At 38.1% G+C, this 22,030-nt stretch overlaps 1 protein-coding gene across 3 annotated transcripts in view; it reads right to left on the bottom strand.

Annotated features, from left to right (window-relative positions):
- Nucleotides 1-21,799, bottom strand: part of plekhg4 (pleckstrin homology domain containing, family G (with RhoGef domain) member 4) — a 96,810-nt gene extending 75,011 nt beyond the window's left edge. For 2 of the 3 annotated variants that reach the window (XM_007246895.4, XM_007246896.4), the window contains exon 1: nucleotides 21,628-21,798. In XM_007246895.4, the coding sequence (XP_007246957.3) occupies nucleotides 21,628-21,630 (3 nt within the window). In that variant the 5' untranslated portion in view covers nucleotides 21,631-21,798. Of the gene's footprint in view, nucleotides 1-21,627 lie in introns of all 3 variants that reach the window. The other variant, XM_015605228.3, reaches the window with a different exon arrangement.
- Between the last annotated feature and the right edge of the window lie 231 nt (nucleotides 21,800-22,030).

The raw sequence follows: 22,030 nt of genomic DNA, 5'->3' as shown, positions 1-22,030 counted from the left end.
GAAAGTGAAGAATCTGAGAAGCCCTGGTGGCAATAAAAACACTACGGCTAAGCTGCCTTGCAAAAAGGCCACATCTGTACAAACACACACACACGCATCTGTACATATAAATACGGATGTAAAGATGTATACACACACTCAGAGGCCAGAACCACAGTGGTGTGATGGGGCCTGCTGCAGTGTGAGTGCAGATGGTGCAGTCTGCAGTGGTGTATGCAGAAGCCCTTGGCAGAACCTGACCCCTGGGTCTTTAGAGAGCAAAAGGCCAAAATCTGCTAAAAATATCAGCCACTCAAAGGTGAAGGCCGCTGAAGCTACTGCCTGAGCCTCTGCAGGGCTGATAGTAATAAAAGAATAGGGAAAATACCTAATATCTAAACATCTGATAATATAAGCTTAACACTGTATTCTTGTGGCCAAGATGTTAAACACTGTCTTTGGCTTGAGGCCTGATCGCTGAAGGAAGCACACTAGATTGTCAGCTAGTTGCGGTTATGTTGGCATGGCTCGCTTCTGACTGCTCTAACTGCTTTACAGGAAGTAAATGAGCCCATTAGGTAGTAGTTTATCATAACAAATATATAATGGCCTAATGGGAAATGGCCTATAATTAAATCTCCAAGTCTTGAGATTTGAAATGTAGCCTTTAGTAAGAATGTTTTGGCTAAAATCTAATATGAAAGATGATATGATACTCATCACAGTACAGATATTATGATTTCATACATTGCAAATCAGGGCAATACATTTTGCATTTTAATAATCAAATTTTAAGAAAACGACCATAGAATAAAAACACACTATAATATCTATAGAATCTTGCGTCAGAAAATCTAAAGATGCTACTATTTACCATTCGAAGTTTAAACATAACACAAACTGAATCACTGTCAGTTGTGAATCTTTGTGTTTTTGAGCATCAATTCAATACAGCATTGCAAAAAAATAAATAAATAACCTTAAAATTATCGATATTATTAAACACTTTTTTCCCTAAAGACTATTTCCACTCATTGAACTCCTTTTGAACTACGAAACTACAAAAAAACCCTACAAAAACCTACAAAACAGTTGGCAAAAAACATCAAATATGTGCAATTTTAACTTTTGGTACAAATCTACTAAATCAGTTTTTATTAGGTGTGCAAAGTTTGCTTTATTGGATTTCTAAAGGATATTATAGGTATGAAAAAAAGCCTAAAGTCCAAAAGCATCTATTTTGATAATATCGTATCATGAGATGCTCTGCGATTCCCACCCCCTACTTTACACAGTTTGTTTAGTTTTTCCAACCCTACCCTAGGGGTGTGCCACATCGTATCTTATGCAATAATATTTTTAGCAAAGAAAAATTCACACTGATCTCGTTTCCCATTATGTATCTACTAGAGACAGAGTATGTCTGTCTAGTATCATTTATTTTACTTTAATCCTGGATATATGGAGATATTTGGAGTGCATTATTAGTATAATGAGATTCTGGATTATTGACTGTTACAAATCTATATATATATATATATATATATATATATATATATATATATATATATATATATATATATATATATATATATATATATATATATATATTTAATATCTCAGTATCGCCAAGAGTATCATTATAGCATAAAAATACCATGAAATTGTGATATTATTTTAGGGCCATATCGCCCACCAATACCCTACAGTATATTATTAGGACCTTCTTTGCTTTAAGAGGTTGCAATTTTGTCTAAAAACTAATTCCCTAACTATTAGACCAGTCACATACATAGATATCACAGACTCGGATAACACACTACAGATAAGAAACAAACAAAAATAAAAATTGCCTCCCTGTCTGAACAATATGCAAATGTCATGCTTCTTTTTCTGTCAGAAAGTCAAGCCAAAAACATCTGTTACCTTTACCCTACTATCTCCTAGCTTAACAATTCACCCTCAAAATATCTGCCCCTGAGGCAGCTCTGAGCCCTCGCCCCTCAGCCCCCTCGTGCCGCTCTGGCTGCTTTCTCTGGGTGGGTTTGATTAGTGTCGGTCCTGAACGACTGAACGGCCCCAGGCTCTACAGTTTGAAGCAGGCCTGTAACGAGTGCTGTGTTATTGTCTGTGATGAGTGGGTAATGATGACTGTGCTCGCAGCTAGAAAACAAGAGGGTGTTGGGTCTTCAGAAATCAACTGTACTGATATCAGGCGCATGTGTGTGTGAGAGAGAACTGAAAAGTTTGGGAATGGAAGCATTCACACAGTGAAAAACATCAACATGACACACACACAGCTGCTCAGAGACAGAGAGAGGAATGGCCACAGGTGCTGTGTGGGTAAACACAAGACTTTCAACATCAGTGAAAGTAAAGATATAATTGGACATCATCTGCCAGAACAAAAAACATGGACTACCATATTTTACATGATTTGAAAATACCAGCTGCCCTTTTTTACGTTTGAAAGATTTATAATTAATAAGACAATATTAATGCTCTATAATTACATAGAAATACATTACGGAAAAAGCCAACTAGAGGAACCATTACTGCAGGTATTCATGCAATGGCAGGGTGGAGAGGTATATTTATACACTAGGGTAAAAGCTAACCCTACCTGATCTCATTAGTATGTGACTGGACACCAAGAGGGATTAAAAAATACAGCAAAACTATCTGGTAAGATTCTAATACATTTACCAGTACAAAACCATTGTTTTAGTGGTAAAAAAAATTAAGCTAAGCTTTGCCAAAAAAAAAATAAAATAAAATAAATAAAGCTCAGGTTTGCTAAGCCCATGCAATGACATTCACCAGTAAATCAGGAGAGCGCTCATTATATCTTTCACTAGTCCACCATAACCATCACCCAGCACACTAAATATCCCCAGTTAGCTAAAGACTAGCCATATTGGATTTAAAAAAAGCTGCAAGATGCTGGATTTGAATGGTATTTTGGGTTGGCCTGCACGGTATTAGGAAAAATGTAATGTAATTGTAGGCTTGCTTGTCTGTATTAACAAATATTTTCCAAAAGATATATTTACTCTAGAAGAGGTTGGATGATACGTAAATAAAACAAGGCCAGATATTTTTTTTATTATATTTTTTTACTGAATGCTGTTGTGTGAACTGATAATTAAAAGCGACAAAACACTCAAGGTAATGTGTCAGCATAAATAATATTTAAAATAAAAAAACATCCCAAACATGATAATATTAGAAATATGTGATTTCATGTTCCATTACTTTAATACTATGAATATCGTTATGACCATGGAACTACAGCCTAAGGAAAGAAGTTTTTATTTTTCTCCAAATCATGTTTTACATGATATTTTTCAGAATTTATTTTTAGCATCAATTCTAAAATTCTGTCTGTGCTCTCCAAATAATAAAAATCAAAGGGCTCTAATTAAACGACCTTCTGTACTTTTATTGGAAGCTGATACACAAGATTTTGTTTCTAGTAATTCTGGAGCTTTTATATTGGTTCATTCATCATAAAATCTTAAAACAACGTAAAGATCAATTGACAGTTTTCAATTGCATAATAGCAACAATGTGCAACTATCTATATGTAATAATAATTTCCTAAGCCCATCCCTAACTTTTCCAAAATGTAACCAAAAAAAAACCTGCAGTTTAAAACAACGTTTTAAGACCCTTTACTCAAGTCTGTTTTGTTGGTCCTGACACCATAAGTTACCCGTGTTTTTCTAGATTCTCCCACCAAGTCTGCTAATTTTTCTCCTGAAGACGTACAAAAACAAAACAAACACACCCACACACTCTCTATCTCTCCCTCTCTCCCCTATAGTTAGTAGGGTGGTGTGAGAGAGGCCATGTCTCTGCAGGTGACTATAGTGCTAGGGGACAGAAAGAGACATCCAGGAGAACACAGACGCCACACTACAGATAAAACACACTGGCAGTCTGAACTCCAAGGCAACAATGAGTCTCTATTATCTTATGTTTGTAGTTTCATCAATACGGGTTACGTGCACACATGCTCACACACACATGGGCGCACACATATGGACCCCCTTATACTCCTGCACAATGTTCAGACATGAGGCTCTGATGTTGATGATGGCAAAAACAGGTTATCAATTAACGGCGGCTGAGAAAACGGGCGGGTTAATGGTTGCTGGGGGAAGACAAACATGGAGATGCTTGGCTCCTCCTGAGGTGCACAAATGAGAGGCTTACGCTAGATTAATGGGAGGAAGTTGTTTAAGCTTGGCCGGTCGTGGCTTACGAATGGATTGCCCTGGTGTGTGTGTGAGTTTGTGTGAGAGAGAGAGTTTTATTATTTCAGATGGCTGAGCTATGTACGGTTAAACACAATGGAGTACACACAGCGAACACACAGATCAGTTCCCAGGCAGCATGCCTTTCAAGATGAGACAACACACTGCTGCAACTCATCCTCTGTGAACGGCTGCACACACACACTGTATGTTCCAATATTATTACTTATTGCTGACACAGATGTGCAGATGCAAGCACAGTGTGTCTAGCCTCTGTAGAAATTATGTACTGCCAATAGAAAAGAGCCTTTTGGAACAGACAAACATGGCCCTATTGTCCTTTGGGCACACAGGCTAGGATGGTGTATAACCACCTCCAGCATTTGAGCTTTGGATCTTTGGACTGGGTGCTCCATCTGGTACTTCTAGTTAAAGAGTTGAAGAGTCAAGGATGAGATGAGGGTGGTGATCATTCATCTAACATCATTTCTGATCTCACTGATGTTCTTGTGGGTAAGAGAAATCTTTAAAGCAAAGCTCTGCTTTAAATCTAGTGAAAAAAAAAACTGTTCTGGACAGTACGTACAGTTAAACAAATGTGGGATGAAGCCTTTTTAAATACTCTTGAGTATGTGTTCTATTACTATCACTTAAAGAGACTTAAAAACTACGAGTTTCTTCAAGAGGCAGATGGATGATCACAAACCATCAAACCAAGCTGAACTGCTTTAACTTTTGCACCAGAAGTAAAGGCATAAAGTTATCCAAAAGCAGTGTGTAAGACTGGTGGAGGAGAACATGCCAAGGTGCATGAAAACTGTGATTAAGAACCAGTGTCATTCTACCAAATATTGATTTCTGAACTCTTAAAACTTTATCAATATGTACTTGTTGAAATCTACTCTTAGTAAGATTGAGATCTAGTGCTGTAATGATGTGTTGAATCATTCTAGTGACTGTGTTAACCACAAGATGTTCTTTACATAATATTCAGACTCATCAGACAAACCTGTCAGACACCTCTTCCAAGATCATTGTCATTCTGGAATAGACCTATTCCATTAGACTAGAAATGCTATCAATCGTAGAATAAATGTGATCAGAGAAGCAATATATTGATCAGCAATCTCCCTCTGTCTCTCAATCTGTCCATCCATCCATCCATCTAGCACACTTCCATTAGACCTAGATCTCTATCTGCCTTACACTGCACTTTTCTTTCCCATACACTCCACTAATTACTTGCCCAGACCAACACCAATAAACTCTCCTTTTCAATATCTTGGCCTCTCTTACTATCTCATTCTCAATCTCTCTTTTTTTTACGTCTCAATTACTCGCTATTTATCTCAATATTTCTGTCTCTTTATCCAAGTCTCTTTGGTTCTCTTTTAGTCTTGGTCTGGAAGTCACTCTCAGTATTAGTCACAGTCAGTCTTTCTTAGTCTTACTAGTCTCAGTCTCTTTGCTTTGATCACCATCTCAGTATTAATCTCATTTCCCTCCTAGTCACCCAGTCTTAGTCTTTATCTATAAGGATTCTCTTGCATTCATGGTGTCTCGGTTTCTCTAGTATTTTCAGTCTCATACGCTTGACCTTGTTTTCTCTTGCTAGCTAAATCTGGTCACCTAGTCTTGATTTCACAGTTTTTCAATCTTAATCTCTCGGTCTCTCATTCTTGGTCTCTCCAGTTCTCTTGGTCTCAGTCTCTTGGGTTTTCTCTTAGTCTCAGACTTTTGGCCTTTGTCTCTCACTATATCTGTCTCAATCTTACTCTAGGTTACTCAGTCTCAACATCTCAATTTCTACATCTGAATCTCATGGTTTCCCTACCAGTCTCAGTATCTCTTGGTAAAGGTCTCCCTTGGCCTTGGTCTCTTCATCCTTGTCTCAGACTTATTTATCTTAGTCTCAGTTCTCTTGGCCTCTTTCACACAAAAATAAACATCTCCATATAGCAAGTAAGGATGTAGAAAGTGTAAAGAAAAATATAGATAATTGTGTGTATGATGCTGTGTTTTTAAACTATAACATTCAAACACGATCCCAAAATACTGCTTAGCTGCATTAGCTCACTCTGTACATTCACACATACATACATACATATACATTCACTATGCCCTTGAGATAAAGGAAAAACACAACCTAAGGTTCTAGCTCCGAGCTGTCCCACTTATTAAAACATTCATGTTCTAATACTGAAAAAGCCCCCTCATTATGATGGGGCCTTTCAGCTAATTGCCCAGAAAGGAAATGGGATCAATACACCTTTCCATCGTGAACTCAGTAAAAGCAAACACATTTAGGAGAAAGTAAAATATACAACCCTCCGTCTGGCTTTTAGGCCTATAATTTCCTGAGTTATCTCTTGCTTTCTCTCCCTCTCTTCCTGCGCTGGGTGGTGTGAATTTAACACTACACTCATCTTTCTCCTGCTAACAGACAGCAGCACTACAGCAAAGCAGAACGAACGAATAAGGATTTAGGGCTGGTTTATTGCAACCGCCTAATATTCTCCAGATCTGAAAGGCCACACAAGCAGCCATCGGTTATCCCCCTCCCTCTTCTGGTCTCTTCTTGCTGGTTGCTTTATTCTCTGAGGGATTGGTGTGTCAGTTTGAAGAGGTTTGGGCTTACAATGGCATTAATCTACAGAGTTCTGTAGCTATGTCTACCATGTAAACACATTTCCGCATGAGAAATGAGAAGAGCATATTTGGTGTGTCTGAGCATATTTTCTGTCAGTGAGTTTCTGGCATGAAAAACTTCTCTGAGGACCTAAAATTCCACATGGTCTCCATTTCACAGAACGTTCATATACCATCCAGTTTCTTTAGGCCTTTAGGAATATATCTAACCTCAGCATAAAAGTAAACGGAATGGGTCCACATTAAACACAGCAGTGAGGGCCTGGCGGCCGCTGATGTTCCACACTGTTAAAGGCTGATTTCTCCCGAGCCATTCGTGGCAGAGACCCATTTCAGTAACAATCCACATGACAGCAGCACTGAAAGCTGCTCGTCATCCAGCATCTGGCCTCTAACTGCTCAGGCAGGCCGACTCGCTGCAACATCAGATTAGATTACTTAACTAATCCGGTCTCCGTAGGCCACACTCTAGCCAATGAATAATCAATCACATCATCTGCTCCCAAGGGTGTACTGACTCTGCTAACTGAGTTAACCCCTCCCCAAGAGTGTACACAAAGGACAGAGGTAACAAACACTTCGCTTAAGAGAGCAACGGCTACTCATGACTAATGGCTTGAGGTGATTGTGGAGGAAAGGCAATAAAGTAGTAAGAATGATTGATTAGTGTATGGACTAGCGAGCTTAGTGCTCATCAAATCAGATATTGTAAGTCACTAAGAGAAAACACTAATTAATATTACAGTACCACCATCAAAAGGTTAAAACTGGGTTAAAATGGTTAAAAAGGGTTACATTTTTTGACAAATGAGCCCACAAAAGCAAAACAATAAACAAGACAGCACCAGAGAAAATAGACAACACTAGACATCTGCTTTCTAAATAAAATCTTTCATTTAAAAAAATTATGTAATAATTTATTATATACACATTGTCACTGTCTCTCAAAAACTTTACTTTGACTTTGATCTTTACATTATAGCAATTTTTTATATATATATATATATATATATATATATATATATATATATATATATATATATATATATATATATATAGTTTAACCTATTTTCTACTCTGTTTAGCTGAACCACTAAACCCTCCAGCTCGCAGTGACTTCAACTATCACCTGCAATGCTGGCGACACTAGGAGGGTGAGGACAAGTGCATGCCTCCTCCAATACATGTAAAGTCAGCCACTGCCTCTTTTCTAACTGCCACTAATGCAGCATCACTTGGCAGCAAACACACTCTAAAAGAAAGCACCAGATCCCAAGCTTTAATACATCAGCCAACAAATACCTGCGTCAGCCAAAATAAAAATGGGAAGGGAGCATCATCTACCCACATAGAGAGAGCATGGCCAATTTTACTCTCTCAGACTCCAGCTGTTGATGGCGTGTTATTGTCAGAGTGGTCTTATGATACACCACAAGAAAATGAAGAATTTTAACAAATATCCATTTTTAATTTTTAATTAAGTATTAAATGGAAGGACATAATGTGTTGATGCAGAACTTTAGGGCTGAGCAATTATTGCTTTTATGGTTTTTAATTCTTTAAACACATTTTTTCTATTTTTCTTCATTCTTCTAATACTTTCCCCACTGTGTTTATGTACCTTAAAAACAAACAACTGAATGTGTAAATGATGTTACTCCATCCCATTTAATCTACAACATGGAAGCATGGAAGGACTCAAACTTTGAGCCAACCGAGCAACCTAAGCAGTTTTTCTGAAGAAAAATGGACTGTCCATTACTAAATTAAAATGATCAATCATAATCAACGTAAAATGTTTAATTAAGTATGATGTTAACTTGAGGTCATATTGCCTAGAACTAGCGAACAGCCCTAAAATTAAGCTGTAAGCATGTTTCTAGAATAATCAAAGTACACTTTGACACGGGTGGAGAAACACTTCTGCCTGACAACTGTGAAGTAACAAGAGACACACTCGCCGACTGCACTGACTGACTGACAGGAGCATGAGCACACACTACACTACAACACACACACAGAGAAACAGCCATATTGTGTGGGTAGATCCCCAGAGGCCCAACCTTTCACCCCAACACAAGTGACAGAACTAGCCAGCTGTCCATCAGTGAGAGGGGGGCAATAAAGAAAAAAGAAAGAAAGAAGGAAAGGAAGATAGAGCAAGTGTGTGTGTTCTAATCATTACTAAGAGTTATGGAATATTCCCAGCTGCAACATTTTTTTAAACCCTGCTGATGAACCTAGAGGAGCACTACTGTATGAGGGTGTGTGTATGTGGAAATTACAGTGCAAACAGTGGTCAGCATGAGGGTAACCAGTGTTGCTGTTTTTCTTTTCTTTTTTTTTTATAAAAATATAACCTAAAGACCTTTCCCTCTGAACCTAAAAACACTCTAAATAAACACATTTAACACAACCTGGCAGACCCTGATGAGAGGAAAAGGTCCTGAACTGGCAACCGTGCTGGATCTGCCCTTTTTCCTGTAGAAATGAAATGTCCTTGGTTGTCCATCTGCTTCAACATCAAATATTCCAACTTTCCGCCCCCTCACTCACCCACTGTTGCCCTCCCTGTCCACACAGGAACTAACCTCACCTTGAGCACCATACTTTCTAAAATATAGTATCTAAGATAAGAAGATAAACACATTCAGGAAATATTTATCATTTAAAAGAGATTATTGGGCAAAAATCTATATATTGGCCCCATTTCCAGGAAAATGAATTCCCTATGAGAGAGTTAACAATGTAAATCAAAGGGAAAGGCCTGGAAATGTCTTTATACGGGCAATTACGATGGAAATACCCAAATGCTCCAATATGTGGCTTGACTTTCTTTAGGTTACTGATTCGGTTCAGTAAACTGCATGTAAGAAAAACATAAGACTTGCTACTATTAAAGTACCCATATAATATTTTCATTGCTTTTTAAATGTAGTATGCAATGATAATTACAGTTTTAGAATGTACCATTCATTCCACAGTACATACATAGACCATATGTGGAGCCCCACAACTATGAAATTATCTTTGGGACCTTGTTTCATTCTAGGCTAAAAACTCTTGCTTCGTTCAGATGTCAATACATAAAAGTTTTCTTTAGATAAAGGGGATCTTGCAATCACTTGGATTGGATGGATGCCAGTGTTACAAGGTGCACTCATGTCTATGTTACCTTCTGGCTCACTCCTTTCGGATTAATATATTAGCCACATTCTGATAATGTTCACATTCACCGTATCCACAAATCCAAATAAGAACTAATTTAATCTCTTTATGCTTCTTAATTTATTGGCTTCCCACCTGTCTGGCCTGATTTTGATTGATGTTTGACCATCAAACTCTACTGTTGCCTGTTGCTAGAAGATAGGTAAACTGTGGCCATGAAGGGACGCACATGGTCAGCATCAAATATCAAACACAGTGTGGCACAAGAAATAAATATATATGAAATATGCAGAAAACAGGCACTCCAAAAAATAAGTATATATATAAATCACATATACTTTTGTCAACATAATAAATGGAATTCCTGCACGAGATATTGGTGGCAAAAATATACATGCTGTTGCCTTCAGGAAATCTTAAGGAACAAAGCATTTTAGAACTTGTTCAGTCCCGTAGCTTAGTGCTTACAGACAGTTCACAGGTTACATAAATCAGAGATAATAGTTTACCTTTGAAAAAAAGCTCATGCCTTCATGCAGAAGCATTAGAAGCATTGCAGAAGTTGTGAAATTATCTTGTCACATTCCTCGTGTGACTGAGGTGGAAAACGAATGAGCATGAAAAAACAATCTAGAGCTGAAAGAGCTCATCAAAAAACACAGAAAGAACCAACACAAGTCATATATTCTCCAAGGACAGAACCTGGCAATGCTTCACAAGTCATAACTGTCCAACCACTTTGGCTTGACTTGACTTTCTTAAAGCACATTTTAAAAAACTCCCCTGAGTTTAGAACATCCTCTCTGGTTATTGAAGGGCCAGAGGCAATAAGCATGAGCCTGCTTTAAAAACATGGGCTGAAGACCTTGGTGGAGAGATCCCTCTCTGAACATGCGACTTTCTTATAGTTCTTCAATAAGGCTGATACAGCAGAGGATCTAGCAAAGCCCTTCTACATGACCTCCCAGGCCATACCGACGACCTTGTTCTCATTGGATTAGATACTGATGTAGTAAGCATGTATGAAACTCGGGGTTGTCAGAAAATAATGAAATATCAATAATATGCTTTGCAATATTAGGTAGATCCTCAAAAAGGGCACTGTTTTTAACGATGAGTTTTAGATAGTAAAGGTTGGAGTAATAGAAATTAATTTGGCATTGTGTTAAACGTCTCATTTCATGTTTTTTTTTTCTCATTAATTTTGCGGTGGCCTCTAGTATGAATGAATACCATTGTAGAATGTTTTTTGTGTTTTAGGCTGTTTTTAGTTTAGTTTAGAAGGAGAGTGGGCGGTTGAGAATGACAGTATTTCGGCATTTACTCATGAACATTTATGACATACGAACATATCTCCTCTGATTGGCTAACAGCACCGTGACTCTCCCTCCACAGCTTTGCAATGGGTGGTTGCAAGCCAAGGTTTGCAGGGCCATTAATCCTAAGTTATTTATGCCTATACAACTCTGGCTGATCTACTGCATTGCAAAAAGGGCAAGAACTAAATGCTTTCTAGTGAAATGGCACCTTTAAACCCTGAATGGTAGACAGAAGCTTTGTTTAGACTGGATAAAAAAAAAAAAAAAGAAAAAAAAAGTCAACCTTTCTTTTGCAAAAAAAAAAAAAAATGCATATGGTGATGTTTCATTACCTTTAAAACTTTCTTCAAATTTAGTTAAGAATTGCAAAGTATAGCAATATATTACAATATATTGAATCATAATGCCTCTATCATAATTTACCAAGATTACAAGCAGAGCTCAGTTTTAACATTTTACAAGAGAATGACTTCATATGACTGACCAAGCTCATGTTTACCCCATAATAGAGGTGTGCCAAAAAATCGATTCACATAAGAATCTTGATTCTCATTTACTACGATTCAGAATCGATTTAAAATGTCCCAAAATCGATTCTGAGGGGCGGGTTTTAGACTGATTTTGGGCTGGGTATTTTTGTTGGACCTGGCAACCCTGGGGATAGCGCTTGTCCCTTTGGAGATCTTCCAGACACACACAGAGCGTAGGTGTTTGAGAATCACCGGTAAGATGGCAGAACAAGCACTATATTACCTTAGATTAACGTGTAGTTTCAATGTTTTATGGCAGAATGCTTCATAACAAGCATAAAAAAGATCGCTAGTAGTTAGTTTCAGTAACTGTTAGCTAGCTAACTAGCTAACTTTCCAGTTCCACCTTAAATAACGCTACAGGTGGCAGCGGGCTGCAGCATTTAAGGCGGAACGGAAAAATAACAATAAGCTAATCAGAGCTAATTTCAGCTCCTCATCACAGAGGAATTAAGGAATGGACAATATGAATTAATTTCTCCACCTCCTGCCCCCTTTCTGAAGAAATACAACCACCTTAAATTAACTAGTTAATCAGCAGCTGCTCCTGAACTTTAGCGCTCCACTGCTATCATCACATCAGCCCAGCAGCGTCACCTACACACCACCGCTAGTAGCCTGGTAATAAAGCAGTGTTATTTATTTATGTATTTATTGTTCATTAACGTCATTGTGATATCCCAGTGATTCCTCTGTCACTGAGGACCCACATTCCTGCACATTTTATTGTTTTTGTAACACATTACTTGCTCCAGGACCAGTGTATATTATGGAGGGTTTTTTTTCAATACGATTCATAAGCCAGAAGCAGAAATATTTATAATTCAAATCGTTTTGAATCAAAAATCGATTTTGAATCAAATCGTGGCCCCCAAAATCGGAATCGAATCGAATCGTGAAATAGTAATCGATTCCCACCCCTACCCCATAACATACACTGATTTGTACTTTCATTTTTATGCAGGTAAGCACTATGACTTGGAATCTGTGAGCCAATGCTGATATCCATATACAGTACATGCTCATTCAATGTGTTTTCTTTATTTTCATGACTATTTACATTGTAAATTCTCACTGAAGGCATCAAAACAATGAATGAACACATGTGGAGTTTTATGTACTTAACAAAAAATGACCTGGCCTCCACAGTCACCGGACCTGAACCCAATCCAGATGGTTTGGAGTGAGCTGGCCACAGAGTGAAAGCAAAGGGGCCAACAAGTGCTAAACACCTCTGGGAACTCCTTCAAAAATGTTGGAAAACCATTTCAGGTGACCACCTCTTGAAGCTCATTGAGAGAGAATTTTTAGTTATTTCACCTTTTTTTTGTTAAGTACATAAAACTCCACATGTGTTCATTCATAGTTTTGATGCTTCAGTGAGAATCTACAATGTAAATAGTCATGAAAATAAAGAAAACACATTGAAAAAGAGAAGGTGTGTCCAAACCTGTGCTGCATTTTTATGTACATATCTGCTGGTGCATATGCATAAATATTTAAAAAACAATTAGAAAACTTTAGATTAGAATTAGCATTATCTGGAAAGTACAGTTTTACAGGTTGTCTGGGTAGATGGAGCATTGCAGTAGCAACACTTAAAGCAGTTATGATGCATTTTAAACTACATTTAGTGAGAACTCATCATCTTAGATCTATATATAGCTTCCATGCTTACCTCACCTTTGTAACAAACATCTATGCACCCACGTCCAACCTCCTATTACTCCTCACTTCTTTTACTACATGTTCACAACCAAGTCAAAACAAGTGTCCAAAACGTCCTTTTCAATTGACAATTCTAACTTCTAACAGGAGCAGAATGTATTCTTTAGAAGGGTTGTGCATATACAACTGGACACACAGTATTTGTCTATATACAATATAAACATATGTTTAGACAAATGAATCCCTTTCCAAAACCTAAGGAGGAGGAGCACATTCTCTTTAGTAATCTATTCCATTTGTCTCTTCCCTAAACTGAAGGGAACGATCTGCTTGAGTGATACTATAATCCTGCTATTCACTGACGAAAAGCAAATAATCATTATATCAAAAGCTATGGGAACTTTCCCAGAAGCCAGTCAACATGTTAATCTTTAAAAAGTAAGCCATAATTACACAAATTAATCTGCAGATAAATCTGGTTTCCATGGCTACACAAAAGAAGCCTGCAACAGCGAAAATGGAGATGCCACTTAGAATTAAACTGGCACTGAAACTGCCAAGGCCACACCCACACAGCAGACTTTCAGGACTCCCCACTGTCCCCCACAGCTTCAAGTGTCTCCTCAAAATAATCCAGGCTAATTTTAATCAGCCTCTCTCTGAAATCCAAACCCGGCAGAAAGACCCGTCCAAACATGCTGGAGGATATTCGCTCTAATACACAGGTCCGAATCCCCCCAGAGTGCCCTGCTCTTTAGGGTTAATCCCCAGAACGCTAAATAACATCAGAGCCTGTCCATTCACATCAAAGCCTATTCAGAGCCTGAGTGGGAGCTACACAAAAAAAGTTGACTTTTGGCCCAGTGCCAGTGATGGATAGAGTCCTGGTCTGCTCTATTGTAAGGCGCATGTCTATTGGCTGAAAGCTGGACTGTGGTGCTGGCGCTGTCTGGGGCTGAACTCAGCAGGATGTCACAACGTAAGGTCAAGTGGGAGGAGCTTCAGGGGGTCTGAAAATGCAAAGGCGTGTCTGGGAGTAGATGCATGCATCACCATTATGTAAATAAACAGAATTCTGAGTATAAACATCCAAGCAATCCTTCAAATATCCATAGATAGCCCACTTGAAAGCATTTTTTAGCAATTATATCAAAACATAAAACTGGACCTGGAACTGATCATTTTCAAATTAAATTCTTTACATTACAAAACATATGGCAGATGGTTTTATCTATAGCAACTTACAAGTAATGATGTACATTTAGCAATAGAGGATGTAGAAGTTCAAGGAAAAAAACATTTTGACAGGGCCTAAACGAGGCCAAAGGGAAATCGTGGAATAGATAAGGAAATTTGGGGAAGAAGAGAATGAGGTTAGAAGAAGTTTGTTAGAGGTGTTTGAAGAGCTCTCTCTTAAGGAGGTTCTTAAAGGTAGTGAGGGACACTCCTGATCTGATAGTAAAAGGTAGTTTGTTCCACCATTGGGGAACTCGGTTTGAGAACTGTCTGCAATGCTTTGTATGAATGTTTGCCAAAGCTGGGCGACGTTCACTGGAGGAGTGCAGCAGCTCGGAGGTAACTGTTGTCTTTTAAGCAATAAACTACTAACTAAACTGAAGTAACTCTCCTAAGATGAGAATCTAAACGTAGGACATTATTTTCAACCAATTAGACACTACTATTTATGGTGGGTCAGCCTCCAGACAAGTTTGGAGGCTGTTTGGAGACAAGTTTGTTGGTTGCCCTACTCAAACGCCAAAATCCACAATTTAGTCTGATTAAGAGACTTCTCAAAAAAAAAAATAATAATAATAGGATTGTTAGTCAATAAAGAGTAATCATTAGGTTCAGCCCTATTAATCATGGTACTTATTCTCATTGACCATATTAAACAAATGCTCTTTAATGTTTCATGTCTTTCGCTCTTCATCCAACAACCAACAAACTCAACCTTTGCCATAAAGAACTTTCCGCATGTGAAGATACTGTATGACACTGTGGCTTCAGATACTGAATAAACAATCCATTGTTTACACACACTGAGAAGAAGATGCATTGTATTTACTTGATTGGACTGAATGTGTACATAGTTTCCTCACGAATGTTACATATTAACCCAATTTCTTTCTTCTTTTGGCAACACTTGTGTTGACGTGATAGTTCTGTTCACATGGATATAATCTGTTGACATCTGACTGAAATACATTCCAATGAAGAACATTTTTTAGTGTGATGAAAAAAGGCAAAATAGGTTAGTGAGGGTTTCAGCGTACTGGAAAAAGTGATGCATCGTTTATCGTTGAGTCCTTGATGCCACACGAGCTGTCAAACACTTCATATATACATATATATCGCTTTCTTAGCCCTAGGCCCCTCTCTGTGCTGAACTCCACATGTGTTTAGTTGTAATGTGGAGTCATGGCTGTCAGAGGAAAAGGTGTGCGGGGTCTCGGGTTAATGTGCTGATTTACTGGGTTTATGTGCAAGAATTAACCTTCACGCCTTTTCATCATCAACATCTCTCCATTTATCTCTCTCTCCAATTCTCTATTCAAGCTGTTCTCCACTCCCTGCCTGATGGTTCGAGATTCAGCGCTCTCGTTGCATCCAGGATCGCAGGGTCAGAGTTCACGCATCATAAAACCCAAAAGAGGATGAAGCCAAATTAACTATAGTGTTATTTAGCTTATGTGGCTTTTTTAATATTTAATTACACCACAATATCAACATATTTTACCTAGACAACGATTATTGAAGTACTGCTTTCTTATTTCTATTTTCTAGCAGGGTCTGTTTTCACTCATGCACAGTTTTCTTGACTGAGAAATTCAAAAAAGACTCCAGTTAGGAGTATAAAGTACAGCCCTGAGAAATACCATTACAGAGCTTAAATCCAGCTCTCTTTTTCCGATTTCTTAATCTGATTTTTGCCATTTAAATTGAAGTATACTGTTTACATAACTGCATTAACTGCGTTCATGTGAATGCATACTATAAGGCAAATGGGATACTAATACGTTTCTATCTAAGCAAGAAGGGTTCTAAATAGTACTTGAAAAGAGTTTCTTAAACTTGTAATGATAGACCCCTTTTTGATGCTATACAGAACCACAAAAGCTTTTTTTTTCTCAGAGCTTGTTTATACCTGCCATTGTCTCTGTTTATACTTTGACCAGTTTCTATTTACACTTGCCACTACAATGCACTAAAACAACCCATCCCCCCAAAAGAAGTGGTTTGAATGATCTGATCATAATCTGATGACGTGTCCTCAGGGTATTTACACATTTAAAATAAGACCTCATTTTTGCTGTTTGTGATTTAGGGATGGTTTGTGAAATAAAAAGGTCAATATCATATTTAAAATAAATAAAAACATCCTTCAATGTAATGGATATTAAAATATATATATTTTTAGATTTTACATTAGAATATTAGAGTCTTCTTTTGTGTGCATTACAAACAAAAAAAACATCATTCTTCTAGGAACATAATTCAGGTCTGAAAAGGTTAAAAAGTATAGCTAAGCATTTTTAAACATTCTGTTAGCACTTAAAGAACACTGACTCATTGCATAATTTAATTAGAAAAGAGCCTGGATTGGTGTTTGGAGTGATTTAACTGGCAGAGGCCAGTCTACAGGGATTTCATGATAATTAAATAGGAAAGAGGTAAATTTCCAGAAAGACTGACGCAGCACTTCACCTATGTGAGACATAGAACAGCCCACATAAAATTACTGGGAAAGTTCATTCATGTGCCAAAGCAGAAGCACAATTAAAAAAGAAAATTACATTTATAATCATATAATTAATAGTGTCACATTTACAAAATATAAAAATAGTGATGACCATCCTTTGTTTTTACTGCTGTGTTATGCAGAGTGCCTTTAGGCACACTCTACAAGACTTGCTGACAAAGGAACATGATTTAAACAGCCTGCAGCAATGAGATGCACTTTAGAAATATGTGGATGTGTGTGAAAATATATATATTTTTTTTATTATAGTGAAAAAAAAAACTTAACATCTGTGGTTTTATTGCTATGAATGCATTTACGTAAACTTCTCATGCAATTATTGATTTACATTTTCTAGTGTTTCTGTTTTTTTTTCCTACAAATGTGTTGTTTTCCAGCTAATATACAGGAGCTGTACAGGGATAGAATGGTACCTTAGTGGAAGTAACTTAGCCTTATATTCATTTATATGTTTACCAAAAGCCTGGATGTCTCTTGGAGAAAAGTCTACTCACATGTGATCTACTTTTGCTTTCTGTGGTCCCAACATAGCTTAAATTTAACGTAGTACTGTTAAAATGCTGTGTGTCATTAAACATGTTTAAAAATCAGCCATCCAGAATGTCACATTAAATACACTGTTGATAAAAACAGCACATTTTATTACAATGATCTCTAAAAGCACAAAGATTTGTGGGTTATCATTCAAATAAACATTGCTAAGAGAACTGTACTGTTTATCACTATATCACAATAAATCAAAAACGAATAATACCAACAAAAATGTCATATGGTTCACTTCTCCTTCCAACTTATCAAACCATCATCAAAATATCATTAAATATGATAACACTCCCTGTCTTGAAGAGATTTTGGTAATGTGATATTATAATAATTATACAGGAGAGAGACACACACAAGGTCAAGTTTTGTATGGGACTGAGCAGGTCTGATCGGATGAGGCCTCGACAGTATTTCTCTATAACAGCAAAATAAACATCAGTCAACCATGAGACTCACGTACACACATCAAAACACACAAAACCTGCTCTGTTAGATTTGAGTTATACCCACACACGTGCATAACACCCTTTTCTCACACACACACACACGCACGCACACACCCCACAGCCTGTATAATATCCAAACACTCACTTCTATTCCGACTTTGCTCCAAACAGTCCTGACAGGGTGTTTGCTATTAATACAGAGCACCTATCCATCATTAAACACAGCACCGCCTTTTCTCAGGCCTTCAGCACTGCAGGTGATCTCTGCACCAGCATTAGCCGGCAGTAAACAGATCACACACACACTCTTTCCTCTGATGAGTTAACCAGTAACACTTCACACACGACCTCCACCTTGAGAACAGATACTCTCATCTCTCTGAGTAAATGCACACAGACACACACATCTGCCCGCCATTCCCGAAAAACAATTACTCCTCAAATAAGAGCCTGACTGAACTTCTCAGGACTGAACTATTTTAATGAGCTTACAATTCTGATAACTAGTAATAAGTGATGTATACATATAAAAAAAAACCTTTTTAACATTTAACATTCGGATGTCAGGTCTTCATGTTAACAATACTGAGAGATTCAAAAGGAAATTAAATTAAAATATGGGCAAATAATATAATAAATAAATAATAAAGTTTTTTTTTTTTTTTTACTACTGGATGACAATCAGATTTTTATGCCCCATGCATCACAGTAAGCTATTTCCAATCATATAAAGGTGTTTAATGCAAAATATGCATGTTTATCATTGTTAGCATAGTTCCAGGTTAGGATTGTCAGCTAACCTGTGTTTATAATTGATAACAATGCATTAAGCTGCATTTTGCACATCCAAACACCACAAAAATATGTCCACAGATAATGTTTGACAGTATTGCGTGTACAACTGATTTATATAACTGATTTAACGAGATACAAACAGACAGAAGTGTTAATAACTGTATAATCTGGACATATATGCTCACTCACAAGCTTAATACTTTAAAAATACCTTAAACGTCAATTTATTATAATACTGCTTTCATCTTGGATTCAGAATCCTGATTTGATGAGGCTCTTCCAACTTGTGGGGACTTTCCACTCAAAATTCTGATAACAGAGTTCAAATGGAACACAGCATTAGTCTGATTTATTGAGGTGAATGGTACAATATCACCATGGCTGGGTCTGAAATCAGACATTAAACTGTCCGGAAAAATAATTAGATGAGTAAAGAACATTTAAAACAACTGCCAACACTGCCAGGTCAGGTCCTTCTAGCAAGATCAGCCCATGAGCAGACTGCAAGATGTGAAGACGTCTCCAACAATCCTAATTTCTTCTTGTTGTTGATGTTACTCATGACAGAGTTTTGTATGTGCGCAACACATGTGCGCATGTGTTGACTGTCAGCTCACTACTCTCTTTAATGTAAGCACTATCCTTCAAATCATAAGTTTGTTTATTACAGTACTGTTACATTGGCAGAGATCTTGCTGATACTAATTAACAAAAGCCAGCTGATACATTTATATTGGTTGGTTCCTACTTCAAACACAGCTACTAGATAACTTACTGGCCTCGGGACCACCTCACCCAAAGCAGTGCGGACTGAGTTACACACCAGACGTTGTGCCAAGTCACGCAGACAGAAAACCTGAAAGCTACAGCTAAAGAAAGAGCAGACGTGAAAAGGAGAGATGAACAAAGGGCATCTATTTAAAGGCACTGACATCATGACATCAAGCAGTGCGGACTTGAATGAAACACTGTTAAAGGCTTTATGGAAGCATTTGTTTCCATTTAAGTTGGTCTTCCTCTGATGAGCGGACGCTAGGGGAGAGTTTAGCTTTAGCCAAGACTGCAGCGTTTCCCCAGGCACTCGGCAGGCCTAAACGTCTAGTAAAACGAGCTAGGCTGATTAATGCTCTCGTGAATGCATTAATACCACTTTTAGCTCAGGCAGGCAGTGCGAGAGTCTCCGGCATATTCTCTTTCTTTCTCTCTTTCCTTCTTTTCCAGGCCTTGGTTCAAAGGCAACTAACATCGACCCAAACATAGAAGAAGCTAAATTGAATCCACACGTGTTTTCTTCAATGAAAACGAGAAGAAGAAAGAAAGAGCGAAAGAGAGAGTCTCCACGTATTCATCCTGTCTGGCTCTCCTTATGTGTGTATATGTGCACATATATGTCCAAATGTTTGTGGACACTCCTTCTAAAGAACGTTTAGAATTTCTTAAGAACTTTTGAAGTTGCAGCCAGTATTGACACAGATGTGCAAATGCACACAGATAGCTTGTCTAGTCCCCGTTGAGAAGAAGAAGTATTGTCAATAGAAAACGGCGGACTCTCTTGAGCAAATAAACATGAACCCATTGTACTGGCACTATGTCTAATGCCAAGCATGGGCTATAGGTGTATAATGCCTCCCAGAGCACTAAGCTGTGCTCTCTGGAATGATGGTGCTCCATCCAGTCATTTTGGAAGGGCTGAGTTAGGAAGTTGGTGATGACCTCACTAATAACACTCTTGTCGCTGCTGAACGCAATCAAATAAATCCGAAAAGCAAAGATCCCTCCAGCAATGCTCTGGACGGCAGAGGCAGATATTCCAACTAAATCAAAATAATCTATTTGATACCAGTAACTTCTGAAGAAACAATTATTAAGCAGATGTCCCTATACCTTTGTTTATATAGTGCATTCACATATTTACATGAATACTCCATGTATATAGCTCATATAAAATTGGGATATATCTAGCTATAATAATACCTAATAATAATAATAATAATACCTCTGTCCGACATCTAGAATTAGTCTTACGACACACACATACGTACCATCATCACAAATGATCAATATCCACCACCACACACTCAACTACAGCCATACACACACACACACTTTCCTCTGCAAGACTGATCTCTCAACAGAGAGATGGTGTCTAACGGGAGAAGGGCATGGTAGAACAGCTAAGAACAGCTGCAGTATGACACACACACACACACACACACACACACACACACAAAAACACACACACAAAATCTCATCAGAAACACAATACATGCTCACTCACACATTTTCATAATTTTAATCAACTCATCTAACCAGGTTCCTCAGCAAAAATCATTCACTCCTATTTTAAATATGGAATAACAACTAAAGTTAAGCTTACTGGCCCAACACACACACACACCTCCCCCCTCAGCCCCCAAAAGGTGAAGCCATTAGCACCTCAGCACAGTCAGGCTCAACCCATGATCGACCCCCGAAACCCCAGCAAACCCTGCAGTAAAACTCTAAACTCACCATGATGTGAGGAGTGTATCCGGGATAAGCCCCGAATCTCTTGCTTCATTTTCCTGATAATCCTGCAGTCCCGGGACTCTGCTGCATGTGTGTGTGTGTGTGTGTGTGTGTGTGTGTGTGTGTGTGTGTGTGTGTGTGTGTTTGTGTGTGTGAGAGCGGCTCTACACAGTAGGTCTCCGACACACTGACACACTCCACACACTGCAGCAACACTCACGAGGTAGAGACTGCCCACACTTAACCCCGCCCCTCCGACTTTTGCCTGCTGTCACTCAGTCAGATAGGACCGCCCACAGGGAGAAAAACAGACACTGCCGGTGCCTGTGCTGCGTAGGGAAACTCGAGAGGGCCGAATTAAACTCTAACACTACTGTAGATGAGAAGGGAGGTGGTGTTAAACACT

This window comes from Astyanax mexicanus, chromosome 23, assembly GCF_023375975.1.
Source record: "Astyanax mexicanus isolate ESR-SI-001 chromosome 23, AstMex3_surface, whole genome shotgun sequence".
Classification (NCBI taxonomy): domain Eukaryota; kingdom Metazoa; phylum Chordata; class Actinopteri; order Characiformes; family Acestrorhamphidae; genus Astyanax; species Astyanax mexicanus.
This window is presented reverse-complemented; position numbering and strand designations above follow the sequence as displayed.